Genomic DNA, 27,902 nt, shown 5'->3' with positions numbered 1-27,902 from the left:
GTCCAGACTGGGTAAAAGGCAGATGCCCTTGAAACTAGCCCAGCTCTTCCTCGATTGGGCAGGAAGCGCTCAGCTGTAAAAGGCAGTTTCCTGGGGATGGAGGAAACTGAGGCATCTTGGGAAGAGGAAGTGGGGACAGCAACTGCTGGGAAACGAGCCCTGGCCTCCCCAGGAAGCCTAGTAGGGGGCAAAGATGATGGGCCCTGTGGCAGGGCGGACAGCTCCTGCTGGGGTACGAAACAGAGCTGGGCCCAGGATGGGAGCTGGGAAGAGGGTGGTGGCTGCTGTGGGAGCAGGCCGGAGGGCCAGGGGCCCTGGCAGGGCACAGATGGCAGCGGCCGCAGCCGGGATCGGGCTGGGCAGAAAGCGGGCCGCCAGCGTCTTGGTGAGTTGCTTCTGCAAGGCCAGTTTCGACTGCAGAGAGGAGAGAGAGGAATGGACACAGTCTGACCCAGGAAAATCCCACCCCTCCCGGGGCTCCATCCTTGGGCTTTCTGCTGCAGGAAAAACGTGCCTTATAGGGTTCCAAACCTAAATCCTCCCTTCCCACCCCCAAACACTCATTCCAAAGGGCTTTCTCCACCACCTGTCTTCCTGCCCAGAGGAAGGAGGCTGTGGGGTGGGGGCAGAAATGGTCTCTAGGAGATGCACGCCCACCCTTTCTCTTGACCCACCTCCCCGGAAATTCCTCTGGGCAGATCCCAAGATGGCCAAAAACACCAGCCCAGCTCTCCCTCGGCCCAGGCAGCCTTGAAGGTGGGGGGAGGGAGGGTGGCTTCCTTCCTGCCCCACCTTCTACCCCCCTCCAGTCTCCCCAGCTTGCCCTTCTGGTCCACCCCCTGCCCACCTCCGGACCTGGGGCCCAGCCCTGTTGCTGAAGACAGATACCTTGAGGATACTCACAGCCAGCGCTGCATGCTTCTGCAGCTTGCTGTGCTGGCTGGAGGGCTTGGGGGGCTTCCCAGCCAGGCGGTCTTTGTGTCTCCTGCTGCTCAGGTGCTAACGGACAAACAGACAGACAGACTGGCAACGGGATGAAGCCCAAGGACCCCCACACAACCCTATCATCCTCAACTAACTAACCCTTCCTCCACCCGTGAGTTGCATGTTGGACACACGTTTGTGGGGTGTCACCCTGGGAAGGGGAGGTGAGACTTGGCCTTTGCCCTCCAGGAGCCCCCTGTCCTTCCAGCCTCGCTCCTCTTCCTTTACTGGCTCCCTCTGGGCACCCGACACCAGTTCCACCCCCTCAGCCCTGCTCCAGCCCCAGTCCCGGTCTCACTTCTCCCACCTGCTTGAGCTGGGTCTCTGAATTGACTTGGAGCTGACACAGAGCACAGTGAAAAGGAGGGCTGGGCCCCTGTCGGGCCCCCTGGCCCCCTGCCACTTTCTTGGCCTTGTGTCCAGCTCCCCGGGGAACTGGGCGGCCCCGGCCCCTTCGGGGAGCACCTCGCTGACCTTCCACCATCCACCGGTGCTTGGCTCCTGAGAGAGGAGGGAAGACAACCCATCAGCACCGAAGAGGAGCAGCAAGGGCCATGGGGACCCCCACACCGAACTAGGTCAGTCTGGCTGCCCCATGAAGCCTCCAGCCACCTGAGAGTTCTCTTCCCCACCTCCGCAAGGTCCTCCCAGCTTCGGTCATTTTCTGCCAGCAACCCCCCACCCCCAGGCCTTCTCGCGGTGGAACTGCACGGCTTCCCTTTGCTCTCATCTCCTGCCTTCCTTCTGGGTCTGACCTATGGACAGACGGAGGAAGTGTTTCTGGCCTTCTCCCAGTGACCCTTCAGTCCTTGTTGCCCCAGACTTCTCTTCCCAATTCTCCCGCCTCAAGCACCAGCTGGAGGAGCCAGAATGCCCACCCAGTCACAGCTGAACACAAGACCTGTGTCACCAAGCCCTTGAGCCAAATGCCCAGAAACTCCAGCCTGCCTGCAGCTGGGGAGGGCCGGCTGCCTGTCCCTCTCCTCTCCTAGACTCCAGCGCACTGACCTGTGTTGTGAGCCTGTAGCTGGGAGGCAGAGTTCACTGTCACCTTGCACGTGGGGCAATAGAGGCGCCCCTTCTCACTCCTGCCCTCCACACTCACACCAGTTCCCACAGCAGCGGCTGCTGGCTCAGGCCCTGGTGCCTCCCTTCCAGGCTCTGGGGAGCAGGGTAGGCAGGAGGAAGAAGAAGAAGAGGAGGCAGCATCCAAGAGGTCTGAGTGGGTCGGCTCCCTGGGCGTGGGGTCCGGAGTCAGCAGTGGCTGGACTTGGGGTCCAGGAGGAAGGGCCTCAGGAACTGCTGGAGAGATGGAAGGCATCGGGTAAGAATCATCTTGAGACCATGATCTTAAGTAGTGATATATTGGGGGTGGCATGGCAGAGTGGAAGCATCCCTGATGTAGGGATGACCAGCACTGAAATCCAGACTCCACTCTCCCACCAACTCACTGGGCAGACTTGGGCTTCTTTGGGCCTCAGCTTCCCCATCTGAAAATATAAAGTTGGACAGAGGGGTCTCAGAAAGCCCTCACAGCCCTGATACTTCAGAGTTATTAGCTAACTGTAAAATAAGTGGAAGTGACCAATAAGATGCACTGGAATATTCATAGAGCACTACTCATAATAGCATAAAACTGAAACCTATCTGGGGTGCCTGGGTGGCTCAGTTGGCTGAGCATCTGCCTTCAGCTCAGGTCATGGTCTCAGGGTCCTGGAATCGAGCCCCGTGTCTAGTTCTGCACTTAGTGGGGAATCTGCTTCTCCCTGTCCCTCTGCCCCTCCCCCTTGCTCATGCTCTCTCTCTCTCTCTCTCTCTCTCTCTCTCTTAAATAAAATCTTTTAAAAAAAGATAAAACTGGTAACTATCCAAATGTCCATAACAGGAGAGTAGATTTAAAAAAAGAGTTGTATGGTCACGCAAGAGGGCTCTACACAGCTTCATGCAACAACACTGAAGAGGCCAGGCACAAAGCCTCCATACTACAGGATTCACCAAAACCAGGGGCAACTGATTGATGGCAAGAAAAGTCAAGATCACTTGGGGGAGGGGTGTAGGTAGTTGAATAGTGTTGCCCCCAAATTCACGTCTGCCTGAAACCTCAGAATGTGATCTTATTTGGAACCAGGGTCTTTGCAGATGTAAGTAGTTAAAATGAGATCAGAGTGGACCAGGGTGGACCCTAATCCAATGACTGGTGTCATAAGAAGACCATGTGGAAATAAAATAGGATAAAAACAGAGAGGAAGACAAACCACAAGAGACTCTTAACTCTAGGAAACAGACAGGGTTGCTGGAGGGGAGAGGGGTGGGGCAATGGGGTAAATGGACGATGGGCATTAAGGAAGGCACCTGATGCAATGAGCACTGGGTGTCGTATGCAACTGATTCTACCCCAAAATTAATAATACATTATGTTAACTAATTTGAATTTAAACAAAACAAAACAAGAGCATGTGAAGACACAGAGACACGGGGAGAATGTGATGTGAAGACAGAGGCAGAGATTGGAGGGATGCATCTACAAGCCAAGGAATGCCAAAGACGGCCAGTAACCACCAGAAGCTAGATGAGAGGCGTGAGACAGATTCTCCATCTGAGCCCAATCCCATCGACACCTTGATTTCAAACTTCTCACCTCCAGAACGGTGAGAAAATAAATGTCTGTTGTTTTCAGCCACCCACTGTGTGGTCATTCACTGTGGTAGCCCTGGGAAGCTAATACGAGGCAGTGACTGGGGGAGGGGGCGGCTAGGAGGGCTTCTGAGTGCTGGTGCCATGTTTCTCGATCTCAATATATTCAGACTGGGAAAGTTCGTTGAGCTCAGCACTTGTGATGTGTGCCTTTTTCTGTATGTATGGGCTACCCCAACATAGGTAAAAATAATAAGCAGAAATCTCCCAACCCCTCACCAGAAACCAGATTTGGATTGGCGAGTGGGGAGGGGAGAGAGAAGAGTTCAGGACTGACCTTTGTTCTGCAGCTCTCCTGGGGATCCACTGGCTGAAGTCGGGGTTGGGGACACCAGCACCCCATCCTGGGCCAGGGTTTGTGGTCTCTGCTTGCTCTTGGCAGCTTCGACAGCCTTGAGTTTTCTGGCGTGTTTGTGGCCTTTGTAATGTGCTTCGGCTTGGTTCTGGGGAGGGGAGGGCTTGGGGTCACCATTTATTTGCTGAGTCTGCATGCCCCCTCCATGAGCTGGTGCTGGGCAGGGGGCAGGTCAGAGGGGGCAGGGCTCCAGCCAGACAAGAGGGGAATCCTTGTTTTGTTTTTGTTTTTTTTAAGATTTTATTTATTTATTTGACAGAGAGAGACACAGCGAGAGAGGGAACACAAGCAGGGGGGGTTGGGAGAGGGAGAAGCAGGCTCCCTGCCGAGCAGAGAGCCCGATGCGATGCGGGGCTCAATCCCAGGACCCCGGGATCAAGACCCAAGCTGAAGTCAGACGCTTAAGGACTGAGCCACCCAGGCGCCCCAGAGGGGAATCCTTGTCATCACAGCATGTGTGTGGCCCTGAGGTTTATAGAATTCCTTCTTATACATACATGAGCCCCCAGGCAAGCAGCTTCTGGCTTCAAATTCTGTCTCAGCCACTTATAAGCTGTGCATCTCTGGGCAAGTCGCCTCACCTCTCTGAGCCTCAGTTTGCTGACTCGTAAACTTTGTGACAATACTGACCTCACAGGGTTGTGAGAATTAAAAAGAACATGAAGGACGCCTGGGTGGCTCAGTCGGTTAAGCAGCCAACTCTTGATTTTGCCTCAGGTCATGATCTCAGCGTCATGAGATGGAGACCCGCGTTGGGCTCTGCGCTCAGCCAGGAGGCTGCTTGAGATTCTTTCTCCCTCTGCTCCTCCCTCCACTCTCTCTCAAATAAATAAATAAAATCTTTTTAAAAAAATAAATAAAAGGGGCACATGGCGCATGGGCGCATGGGCGCAAAGTCGTTAAGCATCTGCCTTCGGCTCAGGTCATGATCCCAGGGTGCTGGGATCGAGCCCCGCATCGGGCTCCCTGCTCGGCGGGGAGCCTGCTTCTCCCTCTCCCACTCCCCCTGCTTGTATCCCCTCTCTCGCTGTGTCTCTCTGGCAAATAAATAAATAAATAAATAAATAAATAAATAAATAAATAAAAATAGAACACGAATGACAAGGGCCTAGTACATATAGCAGGTGCTCAACAAATGTTAGTTACCAAGTTCATAAAGGCACAAATGGAAAAAATAGAGCATTCTTCATACTTGGGGTATGTGTACCCAGAACATTCATCCCTTTGTTCATTTTTTTCAGCAAATCGTTTTTGAGCATTTGCTCTTTGCCAGGCTCTGTGCCAGGGGCCCGGCATGGAGAAGACATGGTCCCTCCCTCAGAGTGACGTCTTTCTGTCCATCCCTTGCAAGACTCATATGACCTGAAAACCTGAAAAGAACCCCTGAATCTAGCCTGTTGGTGTCCTCCCTCCTTCAACCAGAGGTCCCTGCTTATTGCTCCCAAGTATAGGAAAGGCAGGCCCCTGCGGCCCCTCCCTAGACCCTTTCACCAGAGCAGATCTCCCCAAGCCCCAGAATTTTCCAGACAGAAGGTAAATATTCCCTGGGAGTCCAGAATGAGGCTTCTCCATTATCTAGGGGTAGGCTGTGGTAGAAATTACGTGGGCCTTGGGGTCAGCCAGGCCTGGGTTCAAATCCCAGCTCTGCTACTCACCAGCTGTGTGGCCTCAGGCAAATCACTTAACCTCTCTGAGGCTGTTTCCTCATGTGAAAAGTGGGGATAATAGCACCTCTATCCATCTCACAAAATATCATGAGAACTAATTAAGATGATGGGAATGAACACATTCAACACATTAACTCTCTGGTGCTTTAAGAACTCAGCTCCAGACCAGGAACCAATAGGGGCCCCTGGGACCCAGAGCAGGGAAGGGCAGTCTTTTCTCTTGCAGAAGGATCCAGAACACAGGAGAAAAGCAGAAGGGAGGGAAATGGAGGCCCCAGGGCCACTAGAGAGGAGGCAGAGGAATTTGGAGAGAAGAGAAGGCGGGATGGGTAAAGGACCGGGAGCGCCTCTTCTGCACCCAAGGATGGAAAATACGGACCCCAGTCCCTTTGCCAGCCCTATTCCTCCAGGAAAGACCCCAGCAGCCAGTGTCCAACCCTCTCCCTGCCCAGCCCCCTCCCCAGCCTGTTTCCGCTACTCCTTCTCACCGCTGAGTTGAACCTCAGGTGACAGATGTTACAGGAAATGAAGAGCTTCTTCTTCAGAGGGGAGGGGACCCCAAACGTGTGGCTGATGACAGCTTTCTGGATCGGGTCCATCTGTGAAGGGGGTGGGAGGGCACAATAACGCTGGGGTCGGCTCTGGAAGGGGAGGCAGTACAAAATGCCAGAAACTACAGACTATTAAGGAGGGCAGGCATCAGGACATAGGAGGAACTTCCCCATCCCTGTGGGTAGGAGACACACGGGCACAATCTCTTCCCTGGCTGACTTCTGTTAGCCTGGGCTTCAGCTTGGAGGCAGGGGGGATGGCCAGGGTGACCTCCGTGATCGGGAGAAAAACAACCATGTCCCGGTGATCACCTTGGCCTCTCTTGCTGCCCCTCTGGTCTCTGCTTTGGGTTTTTTTTTTTTTTTTTTTCCTTATTCACAAAAATCACAACTATTGGGACAGAGTTGGGGGCAGGGAGAAACAGGGACGGGACAAAGAGTCTCTCTGTTGGAAATCCTCTCCCATAACCCAGCCTTGTGCTGGGCCTGTGGGCTGGCGGGGAGAAGGCTTATCTTTTCAGCTCTGCCACTGTCACAGGGCCTGAGGGGGGAGTGAGGGCATGGCCAGGGCAGGTGGGGGGCCGGGAAGGGGCAGGTTGCAGCACGTGCAGGCCAGACGGTTCCCTGAGTCGTAGGATTATTTCTTTGGTATATTAATTTATGTGGGGTTTTTTTCCCCCTCTTCCTTATTTTAACTTTTTTTTTTCCTTCTATCAAACCAAGCCTTTATGTTTCCTTTCCTCAGGGGCTGCTTGTTGGACCAAAAGCAGTTGTCTGGGCTTGCTTATCAAGAGGAACTTTCCAGACCTCCCTGAGAGAAGAGAACAGAGGCTTTGAGAGAAAAGCATGGTTTCAGAAACTCCCTAGGGAACAGAACGAGGGTCTAACCCTCACCTAACAGCACCTGGGGCTGGGGGCAGGCAGGGGACAGGAGCATGGCCTGCAGGGCCCCCAGAGAGGCGGGCAACAGAAGCTGTACCCACTCCCAAGGGACTGTGTGCATGGTGCGTCAGCAAGTGACAGAGAGGACCAAACAACAGGGAACCCTTCCCAAATGGCTCAGGCTCCTGTGGAGCTCTGTGCGACGCTGGAGGTTAGAAAGGGAGGGACTCCTAAGGATGACTGAGACTGAATTTCCCACCATCTTGTCAGGATGGGCTGGGGCTCCTTGATGATTACATCTGATGTTTCAGAATTAAAGAAAGGGGGGGTACTTCTTATAGCGAAGTAAAATTCATGCTCCCTGCACCTGTCATTCACACACACGCACACGTGGAAATACAGAGACACAGAGCACAGAAGCCTACAGGCAGGTACGAATCACAGAGCCATGCAGAAAAATGCAGACCCACAGGAGTACAAATGGCACACTTCACAGACACACTCACAATCACCCAAACCCCCCACACACACATTCAGAGGTGAGACACACACCAAACACGTACAGAGTCAACACAAAGAGAAAAAATCTCTCAGAGACACAGGCACATACATTAATTACATACAGTTAACAAGGCGCAAGAGTTGTTTACACACACATCCACAAGTATCAAAGACCCATAGAAACATAAACTAAAACAGAAGGGCACACCCCAGACATACAGATGTCCCTCTACGAAAACTCAAGTGTAACCTCCAGGCCACAGGCCCAGCAGTCATTACCGGGGGAAGGGGGTGACACCATCCTCATTCTTTGGTCTCGGGGAAACCTGGACCCAGGGGTCCCTGTTTTGGGAATGCCCAGTCACTCTTGGGGATGTTGCTCCTACTTATACCCAGCTTCCAAGAGCCAGCCCCTCCGTACCCACCTTCCCTGCCCACCCCCAAGCTCGGCCGCATGCCCCCACCCACCAGCCCAGCCCGTACCGTGCTGAAGTTGGGGGTGAGACTGAGCGGGGTGGCGCCATTGAAGTGGAAGGCGAGCAAGTGCTTGAAGTCCAGCGGGGGCTGCAGAGGCCTGGCAGGCAGGGGCAGGGAGGCCAGCAGGGGGCTGGGGGCACTGGAGGCCGGGCCTGCTGCAGGAGGAAGAAGGGCAGGGTCTGAAATGGGGAGCCACAAGGCTCACAGTGACCTCCACAGCCAGAAAAAGAGACTGATGGGCTTCTTGGATGTGGAGCCAGGGCAGAAACTGTCTCCCTCTTCACAAAGCAGCACTGGCTAAGCCCGGGGCACTCACAGCCCATTTCTGTGCCTCTCCTCTCCACAGTGAGGGGAGCAGAAGCAGGGAGACCACAGTTCTCAGTTCCCAGCCCCGAAGGATGCCCCTCCTATCCCCTCCAGAGGCAGCCCGAGGGCCCCAATGAACCCAGCTGGGAATCAGGCCAAGGGAGGAGCAGAGGAGTACACACACACACACACACACACACACACACACCCCACACCATGGAGACTGTGTGATGTACTGGGTTTCCATTTATTGCAAGTTAAACCCAAACCCAGGGGACCTGGGGAAAGACCAGCCCCCTCCCCTCTCACTAACTGCCCCCCTCCTGATCCCCACATCATTCACTGCAAGGGCTGACAGAGAAGACGGGGAAACCTGTTGGAATCTGAAGGGATGTTGTCCCCTAGCTCTGGTGAGGCCCCAAATCCTTCCAGAAGGCAAAAAGCCCTCTAACCCCTGGATCAGGCCTGAGGCTGGTCCTCAGAGTTGGCCGGTCCAGCCACGTGGTTTTAGGGTCTTTGGTCTTAAAGGTCTGAGGCAAGGGCAGGGGAAGGCTAGGAACTTTGGGGAGCAACCAGACTCTGAGGAAGAAAAGAATTAGAAATAAATCCAGTCCATCGGGACTTTTCTGGACCCTGTCATTGCAAAACCATAAGAAGTCCTTTCAGATTTTTTGTGTGTTAACAATATGCAAGATAGATTTATTTTACATTGATAGATGTATATGTCTATATACACAGCCATATGCAGAAGAGTCTCACGCAGTGGGCAGGGGAGGTAGGGCACCACTACCTCCCTTGAACTGGTAGCTTGTGCACAGAGAGGGTGTTGTGCTGTGTGTCAAAAACAAGGAAGTCATCTCCTCTCCAGTTCTATCTGAAGAGAAGAGATGCTGCCAGCGGGGGAGCTAACAGCCAAGAACCCACTCTCCTTTCCCTCAGTCCCTCAATTCCTGAGACCCAGTCTTCCTCTCTCCCTCCAAGACTCTTCAGTTTTTCTAGGGCCCAAATCTGGGCTTGGTCCAGACGGAAAAAGGTGAGCTACTCCTCACCAAACTCTGGCAAGGGCAGAAGCGATATTGAGGGTGCCCCCAAACCCAGCATGTCTGCCGGCTTGCCCAGGCCTCCCGTGACGCAGCCCTTCCTCCACAGCCCACCGGGCACGGTCAGTACTCAGCACGGAGCGGAGGAAGCCCGGAGCAGGTGGGTGGGAGGCCACGGTGAGGCGGTCAGCTTGGGTGTAGCTCAGTCAGATCCGCCTTGGCCCCCTAGACTAGCGCCCCCGGCCCCAGGCTGACTGGGTGGAGGGAAGGCGGCCTCCCTCACGGGAGCTGCGACCCCAGGAGCCCCTCCGCCCACCCACTCTCCAAGAACTCCACGGCCAGCGCAAAGTCAAACTCGTGCAGCGGAGGCCCATCCACGGCGATCTTCACCGCCGGGCCGCCCCGGCCCTCCCCGGCCCCGCTCTGCCCCCACCACCGCAGCTCCCGGCTGCGGCCCACCTTGTCCAGGAGGCCGGCGCCCGCGGGCAGCGCCAAGGCTAGAGCGGCAAGGGCGGCGAAGTCCGGGAAGAGCTCGTGCAGCTCAGAGCGAGCGCACGCCAGCTTGGCGCACAGGGCCCGCGGGCCCAGCCGCCCCAGGCTGCGCACCACGCGCTTGAAGAGCGCGAAGTCGCCCAGCGCCCGCTGGCGCACCACGGCGGGGGCGAAGGTGCGCAGCAGCACCCGCAGCGCTCCCTCGCCGTGCGCGCCCAGCTCCTCGGGTGCCTGCGGGTAACCGCGCGGGTCGAAGATCGCCGCGAAGGCGGCCACGGCGTCCAGCGAGGGCCCGGGATAGGAGTCCCATAGCCCCCTCCGCATGGAGTCCAGGAAGGCCCCCCGCAGCCGTTCCAAGCCCCGCACGGCAGCCTCGGAGTAGCCGACCAGCTCCACGCCACGGTAGGTGCAGCACCCACCGCCCAAGTCGGGGCCGGAGGAAGCCAAGTCCTGCAGGAAGCCCTGGAGGCGCGCCCCACCCGAGCTGCGCTGCGCTTGGAGGGAGGCCGCGGCCGCCATCACCAGGGGCTGCAGCGAGGCCAAGTCTGGCTCTTCTGGCTGCAGGACAAGGGCGAGCTTCTGCACGGTGGGCAGAGTGTCCAGCAGCAGGTAGGTGAAGGCCACGAAGGTGAACTGGCGCAGGGCGAGGGCAAGTGCCCTAGCTGTAGGGGAGGCTGGGGCAGAGGCCTCCAGTGTGGGCACCAGGCAAGGCCAAGCCTCAGCCACTGCTTCCACGATAGGCAGCAAGGACGCCCAGGGCACTGGCCGGGGTCCCGCCAAGTCAACAGCAGCAAGGTCCAGTGCCGCCCGGAGCTCGGGGACCGTGTGGGAACTGGGGCCACCATGGAGGCGGAATAGGGCATCCAGCACACTTTCATATTCACTTAGGTAGGCCGGGGGCTCAGGATCTGTCCGGCCGGGGAGGCAGTGTAGCTCGGTGAGCAGTGGGCAGGCAGCGCGGAGTTGTGGGCCCACGTGCCCGAGGCGGTCACTGGGGAGGCTCGAGCTGAGCCAGGCCAGCTTGGCTGCAGACACACCGAAGGCCTGCAGGATGTCCAGGAGTTGGCCAGCAGTGGCATCACCCTCCTGTAGCTCCACACTGCCCAGGAACGTGGTAGCCGGCTGGCCATCACAGGGGGACACCGAAGTGGCAAACAAGGCCAGACTGTGGGACTCAGGCCAGTCCCTGGTCTCGTCCAACACCAGCCCTACATACGGGGATGCCTTCAGGCGCTGGCAGGCCTCTGTGTGCAAGACACTGGCAATGGCCACCTGGGACAGCCAGGGAGAGAAAGGGAGGGACAGAGTTAGGCTTGTCCTGAGCAGGGGAGGTAGCAGTACCGAACACAGAAAGGGCACAGGCCTCGGGGGCAGACAGACAGACCAATCCTGGCTTGGCTGCTTACTGGCTGGGTGACCTTGGGCAAGTCATTTCACCTCTCTGAGCCTCAGTTGCTTCAGCTCTGAAATCAGGCTACTACTTGCCTCTCAGCTCCTTAAAAGGTTGTTGTCAATTAAAAATGTAACTTTCTGTGGCTGTGCTTATAAGTGTAAAACTGCTTGAGGAACCATAAAGATCCTGCAGCATTTTGTGTGTGTTTCTACAGCATGGCCCCGGTTCCTCTTCCTGGGAGTCTCTCTCCACTGTGCGCTCAGGAATTAACTCATAGACATGTTTCCTCCCATTTACGTAGAGCCCCAACTGTGTGCTCTGTTTGTCCGTGTGTCAGCTGTCTGTAGGATGAGCTCTAACTCCCCCACCCTCACGCAAGTCCCTAGGACTCATACACCTGGTACCTAGGACAGAACTGCAACTTGCATGCCCCGAGGGGCCACGTGGATGGTACTGGGCTTGATGTGGGCCAGGGATACACCAAAAGGAATGGAGAAGCCGTGGGTCTTCTTCATGCCCTGAGAGCACAGGGACCTAGCTTTTCAGAAGTCACAAACCCACATTTTCATATGTAATCTTTCTCTCTCTTTTTTTAACTTGGAAACTAAGTGAGGTTTTCCAAAAACACTGTGAAAATCAACAAAATACATCTGTGGGCCAGTCAAGCCCCCAGGCTACCCAGCTTGCAACCTCTGGCCTCTGCTGGGAGGGAAAGCCCCTCTGCCCCACCCCTGGGGACAGGGCGTGGTCTGGCCTCTTCGTGGCGGTGCCCCTAGCAGCTGGCCCAGGGCCTGGCACAGAGCATGGCTCAGTGAAAGATTCTGCTGGGTGAAGGTATGAATGAAGCTCTCTGGCTCCTGCCCGGGGGCCTGGAATGTTGGTGCTGTGCCCAGAGGGCTGGATGTCCTCCCTCCTCAAGCCCTCCCCCACACCTCTGGCCGCCACCCACCTGCATGTCCCTCACCCTCCTGGGGCTGTAGCAGTTGCCATGCTCTGTGCCCAGCAGGGCCTGGCACAGGTTGAACCTCTGCAGCTCGAGCAGGGCGGAGCAGCGGTCGTCGGGCACATCCTCCTTGGCCATGCAGTACACCGTGGTCAGCACGGCCACTTTGGCCGGGTCCACCTCCATCTTGACGCCCCTGGAGGTGGGGGGCGTCTCCAGATCTGGGTAGGCCCCTCCTCCCTCGGCGTGGCCCTCAAAAGTGGGCTGGCCCCGGTTGACGGCCAGCGCCTGGCGGTGGGCCCCCGAGGTCACATGGCGCAGCAGGGCATGGCGCTGGAAGTTGTCGGTGCCCACGGTGAAGGCATTCTCCGCTTTGCCATGCTTGTTCCGCACCAGGGCCTGGCGACACTCGAGGCAAAACATCAACTTCCGCTCATAGTCGAAGTCCAGCCAGGGAAACTCCTCTTTCCAGTGCTCGTTGAAGTAACGCTTGCACTTCTTGTTGGAGTTGGAGGCCTCTCCTGCGGGTTTCTTCCCTGGGGGCACCATTCCTGCTCGAGGGGCAGGGCACCCCCAACCCCCACCCAAGTGCTCTGGCCCCCCAGCCTCCCCCTACACACCGCGGCACCTCCCTTGACAATGGAAGTTGGTGGGGAAGGCAGGAGGGGAGCACGCTGGGCTAATGGGGACCATCCATCTAACTTAGCTGGGAAAGTTTATTCCTGCTCCTCCGGTGGGAGACTGGAGATGAAAGAGACAAGGGAGAGGTGTTAGAGGGTCCACCGTGGGTTCATGCTGCCCACAGAGCACTCCCCAACTGACCGGGGCACAGCACCTAACGGGGAAGGGCTACTGGAATGGGTGGGGTCATGCCAAGGGCCACAGAATGTCATCCAAAGTGGGGGGAGGCCTGGGGGCCCCAGCCCACTCTGAGGGTCTCCCTCCATCCGGGGAGGCCTGATGGGCTTTGACTGTTGAAGCATGGCTGAACTCAGCTCTGGAAAGACTGGCGCCATCTGTGCAACTGAGTCCAGGTGACAGCAGTTCCCAGGGCTCATGAATAATCTGTAACTGAGCCAGGATCGGACCTTGACTCCTCATTCAAGGATGGCCAGTCTCTTCAGTCCACAATCATTTATTTCATGAGAATGAAGTTAGCACAAAGCTGAGCTCCCAGAGCCACGGGGCCAAAGAATGGCATTTGTTTTCACTGGGCCTCCCTTCCCTAAACCTATACGTGGGCACACTCACACGCACACACGCACCCTGATAGTGTGGTGCTGGGTAAAGAAGCCTAGAAGTGGGGGTGGGCCCCAGACTGAAGGGGCTAGCTGGCCACCTGTGCCTTGCTCACTCTTCTACCACCCCAGGCACAAGGCCAGGTGAGCCGTTCAGGACCACAGGCCACGTCCTGACAACGGCCAAAACCAGCCACCTCTACCTCCTTACTGTCCCTCAGCCCTGTCCCCTAGATGCCCACTCGTCACGACAGCAGTAACTACCCTTTGTCAAGTGGGAACCGCATCAGGCCTTGTGCTAAGGACTTTGCAGGGGCTCCATGAGAAGACCAAGACTACTCCTGCAAGTACTCTCTGAGGGTGGTAACCTCATTTTGGAGAGGAGGAAACCAAGGCTGGGGGACCTTAAGTGACTTGCTCAAGGTTCCACAAGCAGAAAGTGGCTGAGGCAGAGTTAGAACCTACGTCCAGGGGCGCCTGGGTGGCTCAGTCGGTTACGCGTCTGCCTTCGGCTCAGCTCATGATCTCAGGGTCCTGGGATCGAGCCCCGCATCCAGCTCCCTGCTCAGTGAGGAGCCTGCTTCTCCCTCTCCCTCTGCTCCCCACCCCTCACTCATGCTCAGTCTCTCTCTCTCTCTCTCAAATAAATAAAATCTAAAAAAAAAAAAGGTCCTGTTAAGAAAATGAAAAGTCTTAAAAAAAAAAAAATCTACATCCACTTGACCCCAAAGGCCAAGCTGAGACTCTGGCCTGCACTGTCTCACCTGGATTATATATCTGCCTCCACCTCTGCAGTCACACCCCCCAAATGTGTCCCTCCCTCAGCATCCAGAGAGCCAGCTCACACACAGCCCACTCCCTTGCTTCCACCTCTTCACCGCTGTCCTAAGTGGTTGCCTGAATCCACACACCTCACCATGAGCCATCGAGGTCCTCCTCAGCCTCCCAGTGCTCCTGGCTGCTCCAGAGGCTCACCATTCCCCACCCCACACCCAGCTGTTACTCTGCTCCTGCCTTCATCCTCTGTGCCTGGAATTTCCTATCCCTCCTCCCTGGCTAATTCCCATTCATTCCTGGAGAGCAGCTCTGCATCCCCTCCGCCACCCGGATCCCCCCAACTGGGGCTGGTGCCTGTCCTCTAGTCTCCCATAATTCTCTGGGTGTGGATCTTGATAATACAATATGGTAAACTCAGGGATTCTCTAACGTGTCTCTGCACTTGGTTCCTAGAAGGCCAAGATCACGTTTGTTCATTTTGGGATCCCTAAGCCCCTGTAGAGGGCTCGGCATGAAGATGCCTTTGAGCAAAAGCTTGTTGTTTAAGAGAATGGAAGGACTGATTTGGGTTGTATGAAAGAACTGCCTGTTTCTAAGGCTACTGGTTAGATGACTGGGCTCTGAGAAAGCAGTGATTGTCTTGTCCTCCTGATATGCCCAGCACCCTTCATGGAACCTAGCACTTAGTGGATAAGTAAAGGGCAGATGAACAGAAGGCCAGGGGTATCCTGTTCAGTGCAAGGGAAGGTGCTCCCTATTGCCTGTTGCAGTGAAACTCATCACTCCTCTTCCCTTAGGCTCTCAGTGGCATTTGGGACTGCTCACCCCACCCTCCTTGAAACATGCATTTCTCTTGGCTTCCAAGACCCTATGTCTCCCAGCTTTCCTTTCCTCCATCAGCACCCCTCCGCCTCTGATGTCATCTTCTCCTCCTCTTCCTAACCTAAAACTGTCCCAAAAGTTCAGAATCATGTCTGCTGGTCACCCTGAAATAAACCACCCCAGCCGGAGCCATTCCTCTGGGTGCCACACCTCTCCATCCAACCACTTTCCTGGCTTGTCTAGATGGAACTGTTGATCTGTCCCTACAGATATGTTCCTCTCCCAGTCATCCCCAGCTCAGGAAACGCCTGCTCTCCTACCCAGGTGCTCTGGCCAGAAAGCTGCCCCTCCAGCCCCTGCTCTCTTCCATATCCTGGAGCTGGTCTATCCACAGGTACTGTCGGTTCACCCTCCACAATCTGCCTGTAACCTGTCTCGTCTCTCCATGCCGCTGCTACCAGCCTTGTCCTGGGCACCTGCATCTCTTGCCTGGACTACGGCAGTCACTTCCTGATGGCACTCTGGGCTTCCACTCTTACCCTTCTCTGAGCCATCTGGACCAATAAGAGCTGGAGGGGGCTTTTGAAAACATACCGTTTAAAACCCCTCTGTGACTTCTTGCTGTCTGAGGCCAGGGGCAGGATCCCTTTCGAGGTCTGGCACTGCTGACCTCTCTGGTGGCCACTTGTGCCTCTCGCCCCTTCCCGCTACTTCGGCCTTTCCTCAGTTCCTCCAGAGTGCCAGGTTCCTGTCCCCAGGGCCTTTGCACATGCTGTACCCTCTTCCAGAATGTCTCCACCTCCTCTCAACACTTTGCCTATTTCATTTCCCCTTTGGTCCCCTCTTCCAAGGAGACTTCTCTGTCCCTTCCCAGGAGGTCCTTTTCTTTTCTGTCACTATTTCCTGTTTGTTCCCTCCATTGTACTCCTCACGGTTTACAAATTTGCTTATTTTCTCTGCATTTCTATTGCATGGCACGCTCTCTCTTTCTCTCTCCTTCTCCTTCTTCTTACTCTCTCTCAAGAATGTAAGCTTCCTGAGGGCAGGAAAGCTAACTAACTTGTTCACATCTGAACAGAAGGGAATGCTGCCTGGCACCCAGCAGGTGCTCCACAAAATTTGGGGAGTGAATGAATAAGGGACCACCAGCTTTCAAGCAGAGAGAACAATGGAGTGGTGTCTTGGGCACCTGTTGGGTGGCTAAAACAGCTGCCTTTGACCTCCTTTCCTCCCAAGATCCCATGATTCTGTGACCCTGTCTAGCTCACCACCCAAAGGATCTTAGAATGTGGAGGAGGTGCAATTCCAAGGTGGTACCCTTTGGAAGTTTGTCAGCTCCTTTCCATATACCTAGAACTGGCTATCCTGCCCCATTCTGCAGAGGGGTAAAATTACTATGTGACCTAGGATGTTTTTGATCAAAGAACAAAAGAGTAGGTAGGAAGGATGCATGGGAAGATGGATTCTGAAACTGCAGTGTCAGATATGGTAGCTAGTAACCACATGTGGCTGTTTATAATTAATCAGAATTAGAAAAACATTGTAGAATTCCTCAGTCTCGCTAGCCACATTTCAAGTTCTTGATAGCCACTGGCTACTGTATGAAATGGCCCAGACAGAGACCACTGACTTCATCCCAGAAAGTTCTCTTGGACAGCGCTACTCTAAAACAACCCAGCCAAAGTTACCTCAACCTGAGGGAACCAGGCTGGACGGGGTGGGCTGTAAATAAAATGTGACTATGTGACCAAGGCTGACCAGGGCAGTGCACCTGTCAGACCCAGGTCCGCCACACCGCTCTGCACCCTGGCCACCTAGACGTGAGCCGCCACAACTTGTGGGGCTCCTGGGGTGACTGTGTATTGGTCTCCGGTCCCAACTCCACCCTGGCAGGTCAGCCTCAAACACAGAGCTTATGTGGCCCCAGGGTGGTGGCCCCAGGGTGGCGGTCCCCAGCCTCCCCCCCCAGGCCCCTTGGGGAGCCCCTAGGGGGATCCATGTTCCGGGGCGGAGGACCGGCGAGGTGAGAGCTCCCTGCTCGCCCCGGGCCAGGACACGGAGGGCTGGGGAACTTCCTCAGGGGGGCGTGTGGTGGGGGAGCTCTCGAAGGTCCCGGAGGCCCCCGCCTCCCCCCGTTCTGCTGCCCCGCCCGCAGCGCGCCCACCTGTCGCCCGCCCCCCCCCCCCCGGCCGGAAGCTCCGGGAGGGGGCGCCCCGCCCGGCCCGGGCACCGCGCCCGCCGCACACACTCACGGAGACTCGGGAGCCACCATCTTGCGCGGTGGACGCTCTGGCCGCGGTCTCCTTGGGCTCCACTGAGCGACAGCAGCCACTAGCGGTAACCGGGGCGAAGATGCGCCAGCAGCCGGCGACGGCCGGGTTGGCGGGCAGGGCGGCGGTGCCCTGGGGCTCACCTGGCGCGGCCGTCCCCCCTGCGCGCGCGCTCGGCAGGCAGCGGGGGCGACGGAGGTGAGACCACCGGAAGGGTGTCCCGCCAGCGGGAGGGACAGGGTCATTCATTCGTCACGGGCACCCGCCAGTTCTAGAGGAGCTCCCAGGTGAGAGCTCCCAGGTGAGAGTCAAACAGAGCGCTAGGGAGGCACCGGCGAAATGCTTTGGGACCACAGGGGAGCAGGGGGGAAGCCTACGGTCTGCAGGGAGAGTCTATTAGGTTTCACTGCAGGATAAGTAAAGTTTTACCAGGGGTAGGGCATCCCAGGCAGTGGGCCTGGCTCAGCCACCATGGGGAAGTTGAAAGTGCAGTGCAGGTTCACAAAGGTCAAGGCAGAGTGGAAGTATGGAGGGGAGGGGGCGGTGCCTGCTGCTGGAAGGCTCTGCAGTGAGTACTGGGGAGTTTGACCTTCTGAACCTGGTGGGGAACCTCAGGAGAGGGGTTCCCTGTGTGGGTTCCCAGGTGGGGGGAGGAGAAGGTGGAGGAATGTGGAATTGTGGCCGGCCATCCCTCCCAGATCTGGAGTCCAGAGGCCTGCAGTGGGGCTCCAGTGACATTGAACTCTGAGGCCTTGGGCTAGACACTTACCTATGAGCCTCAGCTTCCTCCATCTGTGAAGTGGGAATTACAGCTGGGTGAGGAGGAAAGGGCAGGGCAGGGATGGGTCTGAGGAACAAAGGAGCTAGGTGTGGAGGCTGTTTGAAGAGGGGGTGCTGCGGCACTTGGTGATTTAGTCTCCCCTTCCCATCAACACAGTCATCCAGAAATGTCTTCCAGCCGCACCACCCTCCCCAATTGGGTACACTTTTCTCCCACACAAGGCCTAGGGCACACGTTGATTTGAGGTCAGGACCTCTCCGGTGGCTTCTGGGAACTCCCCCAGCACCCTTCACACCGCACTGCTCTGTGCCGCCCACCGTCTGCCGCTGACATTCACCGTGAACCCTGCCCCTCCCCCCCCCCCCCGGCTGCTGGGATGATGCATGAGTCATGGCACATGCACACACACATGACCGCCTGGCTTGTGGGTACACTCAAATGAAGGGAGACACCGCAGACCCAAAACCTGCCCCAGGAGGGTACCACACAGCCCGGCACCCATGAAAGGGTCAGGTATATGGGGGCGGAGGGGTCTTCTGTGATGGCATTTTGCAGCAGAACACCCTGGCTAAGTCCCTCCCTTCTCAACCCTGGCCAGGGGTCCACAGCTGGGACCCACGGCTCATTGGATGGCTGCCTTAAGAGGGTAGGTTGTTGCTCTGGTCAAACACAAACTAGACAGAGTGGCAGAAAAGAGGCCACCCTCCGGGGTCTAACTGAGGCTGGGGCAGGGGCACAAAGCAGGTGTCTTATGAATTAACATCACTCTGGCTGCCACCTAAGGGAGAGGATCTGGGCAAACCTCATCCTGCTGTTTAGTCGTCACTTGGAAAGATACACAGAAGCGCACAGAGACACACAGCCTGCAATCCACAGGCACCCACAGATGGCAAGTCGCAAACGCCAAGGCACACACTCTCACACACCTCCTCGTGATGAGACCATCTAGGCACACCGATGTGTGTATATACAGAGGTGGTACCCATGCAGAAACGGACAGACGCCCATGCCGGCTGGGGGCAAAGGACGGCTCAGAGGCCACACACAAGCATGCACGTACACACAGACAGGCAAGATCCACAAAGATCGTGTACACCCAGAGGGACAGACAGACACATGAGGAACCCCAGGCCCCCAGTAAGGCATATACAGATGATATGAAACCGCAGCACACACCATCACAAAAAGAGGCATCGACACAAAGATCTATATACAGACGCAGTTACCCAGAGGTCGGTGTGTGCACGCACCCTCTCTTACAAAATTAGATGCATCAGATACACACACAAGCTCATGTAGCCAGACCCAGAGTCTCTGTCTCTTGCCCCACCACAAGTCATAGGGGCAGATGGGAGGGCCCTCCCTGAGGGGCGCACACACGCACACACACACCTCAAATAGTAAAGCTGCCCTTCCTGTCACAGAGGAAACCAAACTCTGAAGAAAATGGGAATCTAGCAGGGAGAGAGAGCCAAAGGCAGGGACTGGGGGGTTGATCCAAGATCTGTGTGCTCACTCCCCGGTTGGCTTAGGATTCCCACCATGGCCAGAATGCTCCCACATTCTCCAGAGCCCCCCTCCCCGAGCTGGAGGAAGACCCCCAAGACCAGCCACAAGAAGAACTCTGAGACAGCCCTCCAGCCACCTGCCCTTGCCCTTACGGAAGGGGTTCCCAAAAATACCTCTTAAAAGGTAATGGCTGTCTCCCTCAAGGAGTGTCAGGTAACCCCTGTGTGGAGAGGTGAGCCAGGAGACCATAGATAAAGGTGGCGGGCATTGGTGTGGACCCCAGTGCAGTGGCTGGGCCTCAGATAGGAGCCACCCAGATTTCTGCCTGTCTCCCTCTGTCCACTTCTCTCTCTCTCTGCTGAAGTAATGACTCCCTCTTAAACAGTCCCCCGGCCCCACCCCCCCACCCTCCTTGGAGGCTCCTGGCAGCCCCTCAGAGGCAGTTGAAGGTATGATTTGATACAAGGAACCTCTGGCACAGGCTCCTCAAACATGCATCTGCCCCAAAGTGTAGCCCACCTCCCTCCTGCCGGGTGCGCTTCCAGTTTCCTGACCAGTCCTGCCCTCCACCGCCCCCCCCCCCCGCCTTTGTTCCCAGCCACCGTGGGGGCTCCCCTGCCCAGCCCTGGACCTGGGAGAAGGTACCAAGAGTCAAATGGCTACCAGAATCTCTCCACAGACAACTTTTGGGGGCCAACAATGGCAGGAAAAGGTTAGGGCAGGGAGAGGAGACACCCACCCTGGTCTGAGCCCCCTCCCCACGCTCTGGCCTCCTCAGCACTCACCCAAGAGCATTCTCCGCCTTTGGAGGCACCGCTGAGCCCGTCTGAGGAGCAAATGAAACCAGCCAGGGAGTGACAGAGGGAAGGGGTGGGGGTGTGAGAGACAGGAGGGGAGAGCAGAGGGAGGGACTCCTGCTCCTGCTGGAAAGCACCGGTTGTAGGGCCCTTTCTCCCCTTGTCTGGAAGCAGCTGCCTGTTCCCTAGTTTCTCCCATCCCAACCAGGGTGGAAAGCACAGAGCACTTCCTGCCCCAAGGGTGGAGAATGGGGCAGCTGTGGGGACTAGGGACAGGGGGTGGCCTCCATCCCCCTCCTCCTGAGAGTCCCTGTCTAGTGCCTCTTGTACTTAAGTGCAGAGTTGACCCTGCCTATAGAGACCTCCAGAAAGGAGGTGCTGCCAGACACTTCTTAGCCTGCCAGAAAGTTCTTGCTGAACTTTGAAGCCCTGCCTCAGGGCTTGCTGCTGCAGGAGCCCCCGTTCCCCTGTCCAGCCTTGCTCAACCTCTGGCCCACCATCCCTTTACATTTACCTCCCTTTGCTGAAGGGGAAACTGAGGCCCAGAGAGGTGTGACCACTTCATCCCAGAGCACTGGCCATGGTGGTGGGGGAAGGGAGCCCCAGGGGCTTGCCCTTCTTAGTCCAGTACCTGGACCTGGACCTACTACCCAGGCAATGCCAGGTGGGGTGGGGGTGTTCATTTGATCTGCTAGAACTTCTGACACTTCTCCCCTGCTCCAGACCCTTCCCTACCCCCCAGGCTCAGCTCTCCTCCGTTTGCTCCTTCCTCCCCCTCCTCTTCCCCCCCCAAGAGCCAGCTCTCTACTCACCTGAGCACCTGGTGGCTGGGAGGGGTGGAATGGGGGAGAGGAGGCAGCCAACCCACGGCTGGACCCAGTCTGGCATTCCAAGCCCAGGCCCAGCGCTAGCAGCCCACCCCCTCAGCATCCTGTCTCCACCAGACAATAACCTGTAATCTCTGGGGCAGCCAGTACAGCCGGCAAAGGGTCTGCGGAGGGGTTGGCAGCAGCAGCTTCTGAAAACAGGTTTGTTAGGAAGAGGCTCTAGGGGGAAGGAGTTGCTCGTTTGGGGAGAGGAAGGAAACTCAAGCCCAGGGCTAATTAACCCACCCAGACACAGATGGAATCTTTGTCTTCTTGAGGGCAGGGATCTGAGCTAAGCCCCCTAATTCTCCACCCAGACAACCTTGCATTTCCTGGTGGTCTCTGGTAGGGAGAAGGGTCTGATGGTCAGGTTCACACCTGGGGGAGGGGGACCTGATGGCTGTCCAGGGAGAGCAAGGGGCACTTCCGTCACCTGCCACTTAAGGAGAACAGCAGCAGGGGGAGCTGGTTAGGCTGCAAGAAGAACTTACCAGTGGCCTTGGGGGAGCCCAATGTCTCCAAAACATGCACCCAAAGGCCTCGGGATGGATTGGGGGGCACTGAGGAGGAATCAGCAGCCCAGGGAGATACGGAAGCGATGGGGGGGGACAGGCCGGAGGGTTTCCAGGGCTTCCTGATGGGACTGAAATTAATCCATCTGCGGGGGTGTGGGGGGTGAGGAGCTCATCAAGCTGGTGACTCAGGCGTGACCTGAGCTCAAGGTCTTTGATCTCGGGCTCAGAATGCAGCAAGAGGCTTGTGTAGTCAAAGACTCAGAGAGGAGATGGAGGGTCTGATTAGAACAGGAGCTAGGGGAGGTCTGAGGGTGCAGGGCGGGTGACAGCCTCCACCCGCCACTCTGATCCCTGGCCGCCCCGAAAGGCACATCTTTGCCCTGAAATCCATTATCATCTGAGTTCATCTCTGTTTTCCTGTCCCCCTTAGTGTCTACTCTGCACTCCTCACCCAAGGCCCCCCTGGCCTGTTCAGAACTTAAGTCATTTCCAAAATCCCCTTCTCTCTGCTCCGGTGTCATGTTGCACTGCTGATGGTGGGTGGGGGGCGGGGGGGGGGTGGGCGGTGAATTGTATGGCTGGGTCAGTCCTGCCAAGAGAAGGGAGAAGGGAGGGATTGGCTTTGGGAGTCTCCCCTTCCCTCCCCAGCCAGGTGAGGCCAAGTGGGGGATGGCTGGCATCTCCCCATTTTTCAGTGGAGGATACCAAGGCACAAGGCAGAGGAGAGGCCGTGGGTTCTGAGCACTATGAAGTCATCTGGGAGCCAGTCTGCCTTCTCCGGCCATCCCTCCTCCCCATTCCTAAAACATCTAGGTCCAATGTCTCTTCATATGTGCTGCTCTCCTGAGCAGCAACAGGCCTAGTGTAGGCGAGTCAGACACGCTGGGATCCGAACCCAGCTTTGTGGCTTTGGGTGTGTTGCTTAAACTCTCTGAGCTCCAACATCCCAATGTAAAGTGAGAACTGAGTGCCGCCATCTACTCCTGGCGTGTGGCCGGGTGAGGAAGGAATGCCTTGCTGCATGTGGACATGCTCCCCAAACAGTTCAGGTCCTAAGTAGATGCATCCGTGTTCCCCGGGCCCTGTGCTGGCCCAGCATCCGCAGTAGAGGCTGGGGCTGAGAGGGTTGAGCCAGCAAACCTTTCTGTAGACGTTCAAGAACCACCTAAATTGTTTGGGGTGTGCGTGTGCGTGCATGTGCGCTTGTGTGGTGGTCAGTAGGGTTACTGAGTTCAGCCTTATTGGGGCGGAGGTGCCTGGTGCCCACACACCCCACCCTGTGGGAGGAAGGGAAAAGGGGGTGGGGAAAGATGGCTCCAGACACATTCCTGCAGAATGAAAGGGCCTGCTGTGTAGGAGACAAACAGGGAGGAGGGTGGGCAGGGGAAGGTGGGGAAGTCCCTGGGGGCAGGAAATCAGGGAAGTCTGGGGTACCTGCCATTTCCCCATCCTGTGTCCCCTCCCAAGTGTCCCAGGCTCACTTAGGTGTGGCCCAGTGAGGAGGCCTCTGACCCAAGCATTGGCGAGGAGGCTCAGAGAGGGGAGAGTCCTAGCCTCCCCCTCCCATGGATGGCCTCAGGGACATGAGCAGGAGATGGTCCCCGCCTCACTGCCTGGGACGGCCTGTCACTGTGCAGGCCGCCAGCCCCACAGACCCCTAATCAAAGTGACAGCTCCAGGAGGCCTCCCAGAGTGGCCTTCCCACCCCCACACCTTCAGCACCCTCCCAGCAAACGAGTGGTCCTCCTAGCTGCCACAGGCCTGGGACCTCACATGTCTAGCAACAGAGCCGTGTGTTAAAGGCTCCTTATACTTTGCCTCAAGCCTCTTGAAGGTCTATGTGTGACTCTTTCGTTCAGAGGCCAAGGCTGCCCCCGGTCAGCTGCACCCTAAGGGCTCTCTGCTCTGACCCAGTCCCCACCAAGGGCTGGGAGAGGCCTTCGGCATGGCTGAGGGCCTCTCACCCCCCCGTCCTCACCCCAGGGCAGTTGCTGGCATCCTCTTGCTGGGGCTGCCTCTCCCACCCCCAGCTCGCAGAGAGCCAAGGAGACAGGAGAAATGCATGGGGGTGGGTGGAGTGGCCTGGAGTAGACTAGGAAATAATGAGGCCAATGGAGAACAGGTTCTTAGCTGGGACCCCCAAATTCCAGGGTTCCTAGAGATCTGAGGACCCTTCATCCCTGCTCTAGGCACAGCTATCACCCTCCCATGCTCCCACAGTGCTGCTCCCTTCCTCAGCAGGGCGGTTAGGAAGATCTGGCTCCATGGCTGCCTTCCCCCTCTGGACTGTGCATATCCGAGGGCAGGCACCGAGCACCCCTCCGCGCAGAATCCTGGCACGGGCCCGCACAGACGGATGACTGGAGGGACAGTGACTCTCTTCCCATTTCATAATCTGGAGAGGAGGGGCAGGCATCACGTCTCCTGGTGTCCCCACAAACCTACCCAGAACTCTGGGGATGAGGACTGTGGGAAGGGGGAAGCCCAGCGAAGGGGTCCCCATCCCCTTGAGCGACCTGTCTCTGGCCACATCTGGTGCTATAGCCTTCTCTCCTTGCATGCACGCCACCTGCTCTCTCCAGGGGAGCATGGTGCGCGGGAAGGGAGAGAGGGAGGCTTGTACCCCAGGGACTGCCATCCAGAAGCAGGGCTGAAGAGGCCATGCTGGAGGGCAGCCAGGCTAGACTGGCCTTCTCTACCCGCTACTGCCCTCCAGCCCTGCTTCCGCATCAGTGCCCCCCTGATGATGGCACTGCCCGGCACAGCGTCACCTCAGCTGGAGTCATCCCGGGCACCTCCCTCTCCACATCCCTCTGTCACCGAGTCCTGTTGCTTTTGCTACAGAAAAGACCCCAGAATCTCTGTCCTCCTCCTTCTCGGGTACCCCCAAGTCTTACCCTTCCCCCTTGCCAGAGACGTCTAGAAACACTAATGACGCCCGCTCAGAGCCCTTCAGTGACACCCATCACCTTCAGGACAGAGGCTAAACCCCCAGCCTGGCTGTGAGGCCCTCCCAGGGGGGTTCCTGCTCACCGTCTGTCACACCCACCACACCCACCACACCCACCACACCCCCGCTGCTCCCTGAAAGCCATGGGCCTCAGACGGCACAGCATTCGCTCTAGCTCTTTCTCTGCCCGGAATTCCCTTTCTGTCTCTGAGGTCCAACGTCAACGTCACTTCTCTGAAGCTTTCCCTGACTTCTGTCAATTCCCTTCTGCCTCTGACTTCTCCAAGCACTATCTGCCCAGCTCTTTGGAACCTGTTATTATCTTGGACAAACCTGTCTGCATATGTCTTCAGAAAGCTCTTTCTTGACAGGCCGGTATGCCACCTTTGAAAAATATGAATTCCTCGACAAATACCGTATGTTCTCAGTTATAGGCAGAATCTAAAAAAGTCAGTTTTGGGGCACCTGGGTGGCTCAGTCTGTTAAGCAGCTATCTCCGGCTCAGGTCATGATCCCAGGGTCCTGGGATCGAGCCCCATGTTGGGCTCCCTGCTCAGTGGGGAGCCTGCTTCTCCCTCTCCTCCCAGCTCGTGCTCTCTCTTGCTATCTCTGTCACTCTCTCAAGTAAATAAATAAAATCTTAAAAAAAAAAAAGAATCAAAAAAGTCAGTCTCATAGAAATAGAGATTACAGTGGTGGTGGTCAGGGGCTGGTGGGTGGGGGCAATGGGGAGATGTTGGCCAAAGGGTACAAACTCCCAGCTATCAGATAAATAAGATGTGGAGATTGAATGCACAGCGTGGCGACTATAATTAACAATGCCAACTCCCACTTAAGTTGGGATGTTAAATGTTATCGAAACGCACACAGTCATAATTATGTGAGGGGATGGAGGTGTTAACTAACCTTATGGTGGTAATCGTTTTGCAATATATAGGTGTATCAAGTCATCCCATTGTCCACCTTAAACTGACACATATGTCAATAATATCTCAATAAAGCTGGAAAAAAGTAAAAATACGAATCCTCCAAACAGCAGCTTGCATAGTTGGTTTCTCTAAATAGCTAATGAAAGAATGAGTGGCTTTTGAAACACAGACACACACACACACACTCCAGAAATATCCGTACAGTCAGATACACCGTTACTGACAGTCACACCCTTGGAGTCCAGCCCCAAGCTCAGGTAGAGGAGTTGATACCGGCCATCCGACCATCCCCTGCCTTTGCTTACGCAGTGACCTCTGCCTGCAATGTCCCTTCTTTCCATGCCCCTGTTCCAAAGCTCAGTGTGTCTCCCCTTCCTCCAAGAGGCCTTTCCTGGTGTCCCCAGGTATAATCACCCTTTCTTCCTTTGTACCCACACATGGCACCCACAACACTCATCTGCTCTTTTTGTGTCTGCCTCAGACCAAAAGACAGACTCCATCTTGGAGCAGGACAGTGAGGAGTAAGATGGGGATTTGTCTCCAGGCCCCAGCACAGTGAGGGAAATGCAGTTTTCCCCATGGCCCCTGTGTGCCTGTCAGCTGGAATCACCCTCATGAATGCATTCACCCATTTCCCCCAGAAATCTGTCTTGTAGCCAGCGGCCCCTTCAGTGCTCACAGCCAAACCTCTGCAAAGTCACCCCAGCCAGGGAGAGGCAGAAATCCTGGCCAGGAGTCCGGCCACCAAAGGAAGAGGGGCTTCCCCTGTCTGTCCCTGAGCTGGAGTGCTGTGCACCTTGCTGACCCCAGCCTTTAGAGGCTAGAGCAGGAACCCAGGCTACCCCTTCTCAGAAAGCCTATCCCTGCCAGGGGGCTCCAGACTGGAGAAATGCTGCTTAGGGGTTCTGGCCCCAAGAGACCCCACAGGGAGAGCTCCCACACCCCAAAAAGACTTCCAGAGTCTCAGTCCTAAAGACCCTCAGATCCTGAGAGACCCCATGGAGGGCTGTCCAGATGTATCAGGGGGACTTCCGACCCTGAGACCCCATTGAGGGCACCCCAGACCCAACACCCCCCCGAGAGAGGCCACAGACCCAGAGCCTCTCATGAGGCCCGGACGGAGCCTGTGGGAGCAGTGCCCCTCCACACTGACCTGGCCCGGCAGGGGTCTTCCCCAAGCTGAGCTGCCTTAGCCGCCGCTGGTGGGCGCGCCCCCCACAGTGCACCTGGGCCTGGGCTGCCGAGTTCAGTTGGATGTTGCAGACGTCGCAGAGCGTGTAGGACGGCCGCTTTCTTTCACGCTTAGGCTTAGGCAGTTCTGGAGGCCGAGGGGGGCACTCTGTAGCTCCAGATATGGGGGGCTCCTTCTCACCCGGGGGAGAGGGGCTCAGTGGCCGCTTCATACCTGAGCAGAGAGAGAGGGAGACAAGTAAACAGGCTGAGTACTGTGAACACATAGAAGGAGCAAGAGGGGTTCAAGACCCTGAGACACCTGCTCCCTGTGTCCCAGATGAAACTCCCCAGTTTTTGGACATCCCCAACCCAAGGGCGGCAAAGGGAGCGTGATGGGGTCCATTTCAAACAAAGCAGCATTAAAATACAGGGATGTCTGGAAGACTGTCACAAATGTCCACACCCCGAGAGGCTGACACCTGGGACTCGGCCACAGAGCAAAGCTCAAAGAGGAAGACTTGGACCTTGGGGCCTGGGGAAGCAGGGAGGGGGAGGCAGCAGTGAGGTTAGGGGAGTCGCGCGGGGCGGGGTGGGGGGGAAGCCAGGGCCCCATGCTCAGCCTCGCAGCAGGCACTGACAGTCCTGTGACAGGCAGGCTTGTGGCGCTTGCTGCAGCCACTAGCCAGAGGGGTGACTGCAGAAACCCTACTCCCTGTGCCCAGTGCCCGGCCGGGTGACATTCACAAACATTGACAGTGTGTGAAGCCATCCCCACCCCTGCCCCACGTGGCTCCAGATGTCTCTTGCTGTGTTGGCCACCCAGGCCGTGGCAACAGTTGGTATTTTCAGTAACGACCTGGGCCCTGCTGCCTGCATCGGCTGAACACAGCCTCTTCTCTCTCTCTCTCTCTCTCTCTCTCTCTAGCACACACGTGCTCACACACGCCTGTGCCACCCCTCCAGGCCCCTCATCTGCCACACACCATCTTC

At 56.7% G+C, this 27,902-nt stretch overlaps 1 protein-coding gene across 6 annotated transcripts; it reads right to left on the bottom strand.

Annotated features, from left to right (window-relative positions):
• Position 1: 1 nt before the first annotated feature.
• Positions 2-27,142, bottom strand: LOC114201372 (zinc finger protein 385C). 6 transcript variants are annotated; one of them, XM_088028275.1, is made up of 9 exons: positions 12,292-12,834; positions 10,429-11,221; positions 8,118-8,266; positions 6,189-6,299; positions 3,956-4,121; positions 1,993-2,286; positions 1,292-1,485; positions 889-999; positions 2-414 (listed from the first exon to the last, which is right to left on the bottom strand). In XM_088028275.1, the coding sequence occupies exons 1-9, from the start codon at positions 12,832-12,834 to the stop codon at positions 178-180; spliced, it is 2,598 nt and encodes an 865-aa protein (XP_087884401.1). In that variant the 3' UTR covers positions 2-177. The 6 variants fall into 6 exon arrangements, with proteins under 6 accessions (XP_087884401.1, XP_087884396.1, XP_087884397.1 ...); XM_088028270.1 differs by lacking the exons at positions 10,429-11,221; positions 12,292-12,834 and adding an exon at positions 26,893-27,142; XM_088028271.1 differs by lacking the exons at positions 10,429-11,221; positions 12,292-12,834 and adding an exon at positions 26,893-27,142 and having other exon boundaries at positions 1,993-2,283.
• Between the last annotated feature and the right edge of the window lie 760 nt (positions 27,143-27,902).

This window comes from Eumetopias jubatus, unplaced genomic scaffold (assembly GCF_037043125.1).
Source record: "Eumetopias jubatus isolate StellerSeaLion01/CBP00866 unplaced genomic scaffold, mEumJub1_p1.0 scaffold_10, whole genome shotgun sequence".
Lineage (NCBI taxonomy): Eukaryota > Metazoa > Chordata > Mammalia > Carnivora > Otariidae > Eumetopias > Eumetopias jubatus.
The sequence above is the reverse complement of the archived record's forward strand: the minus strand, read 5'-3'. Positions and strand labels throughout refer to the sequence as shown.

Bases quoted from the DNA above. Each gene is read 5' to 3' on its own strand.
- LOC114201372 (XM_088028275.1), bottom strand. From the start codon at position 12,834: ATGGTGCCCCCAGGGAAGAAACCCGCAGGAGAGGCCTCCAACTCCAAC. The intron at 4,122-6,188 runs GTGAGAAGGAGT...TCCCCTCCCCAG, and splicing joins ACCTGAGGTTCAACTCAGCG to AACCAAGCCGAAGCACATTA. The intron at 415-888 runs GTATCTGTCTTC...TCCTCTCTGCAG, and splicing joins TGGCTGTGAGTATCCTCAAG to TCGAAACTGGCCTTGCAGAA.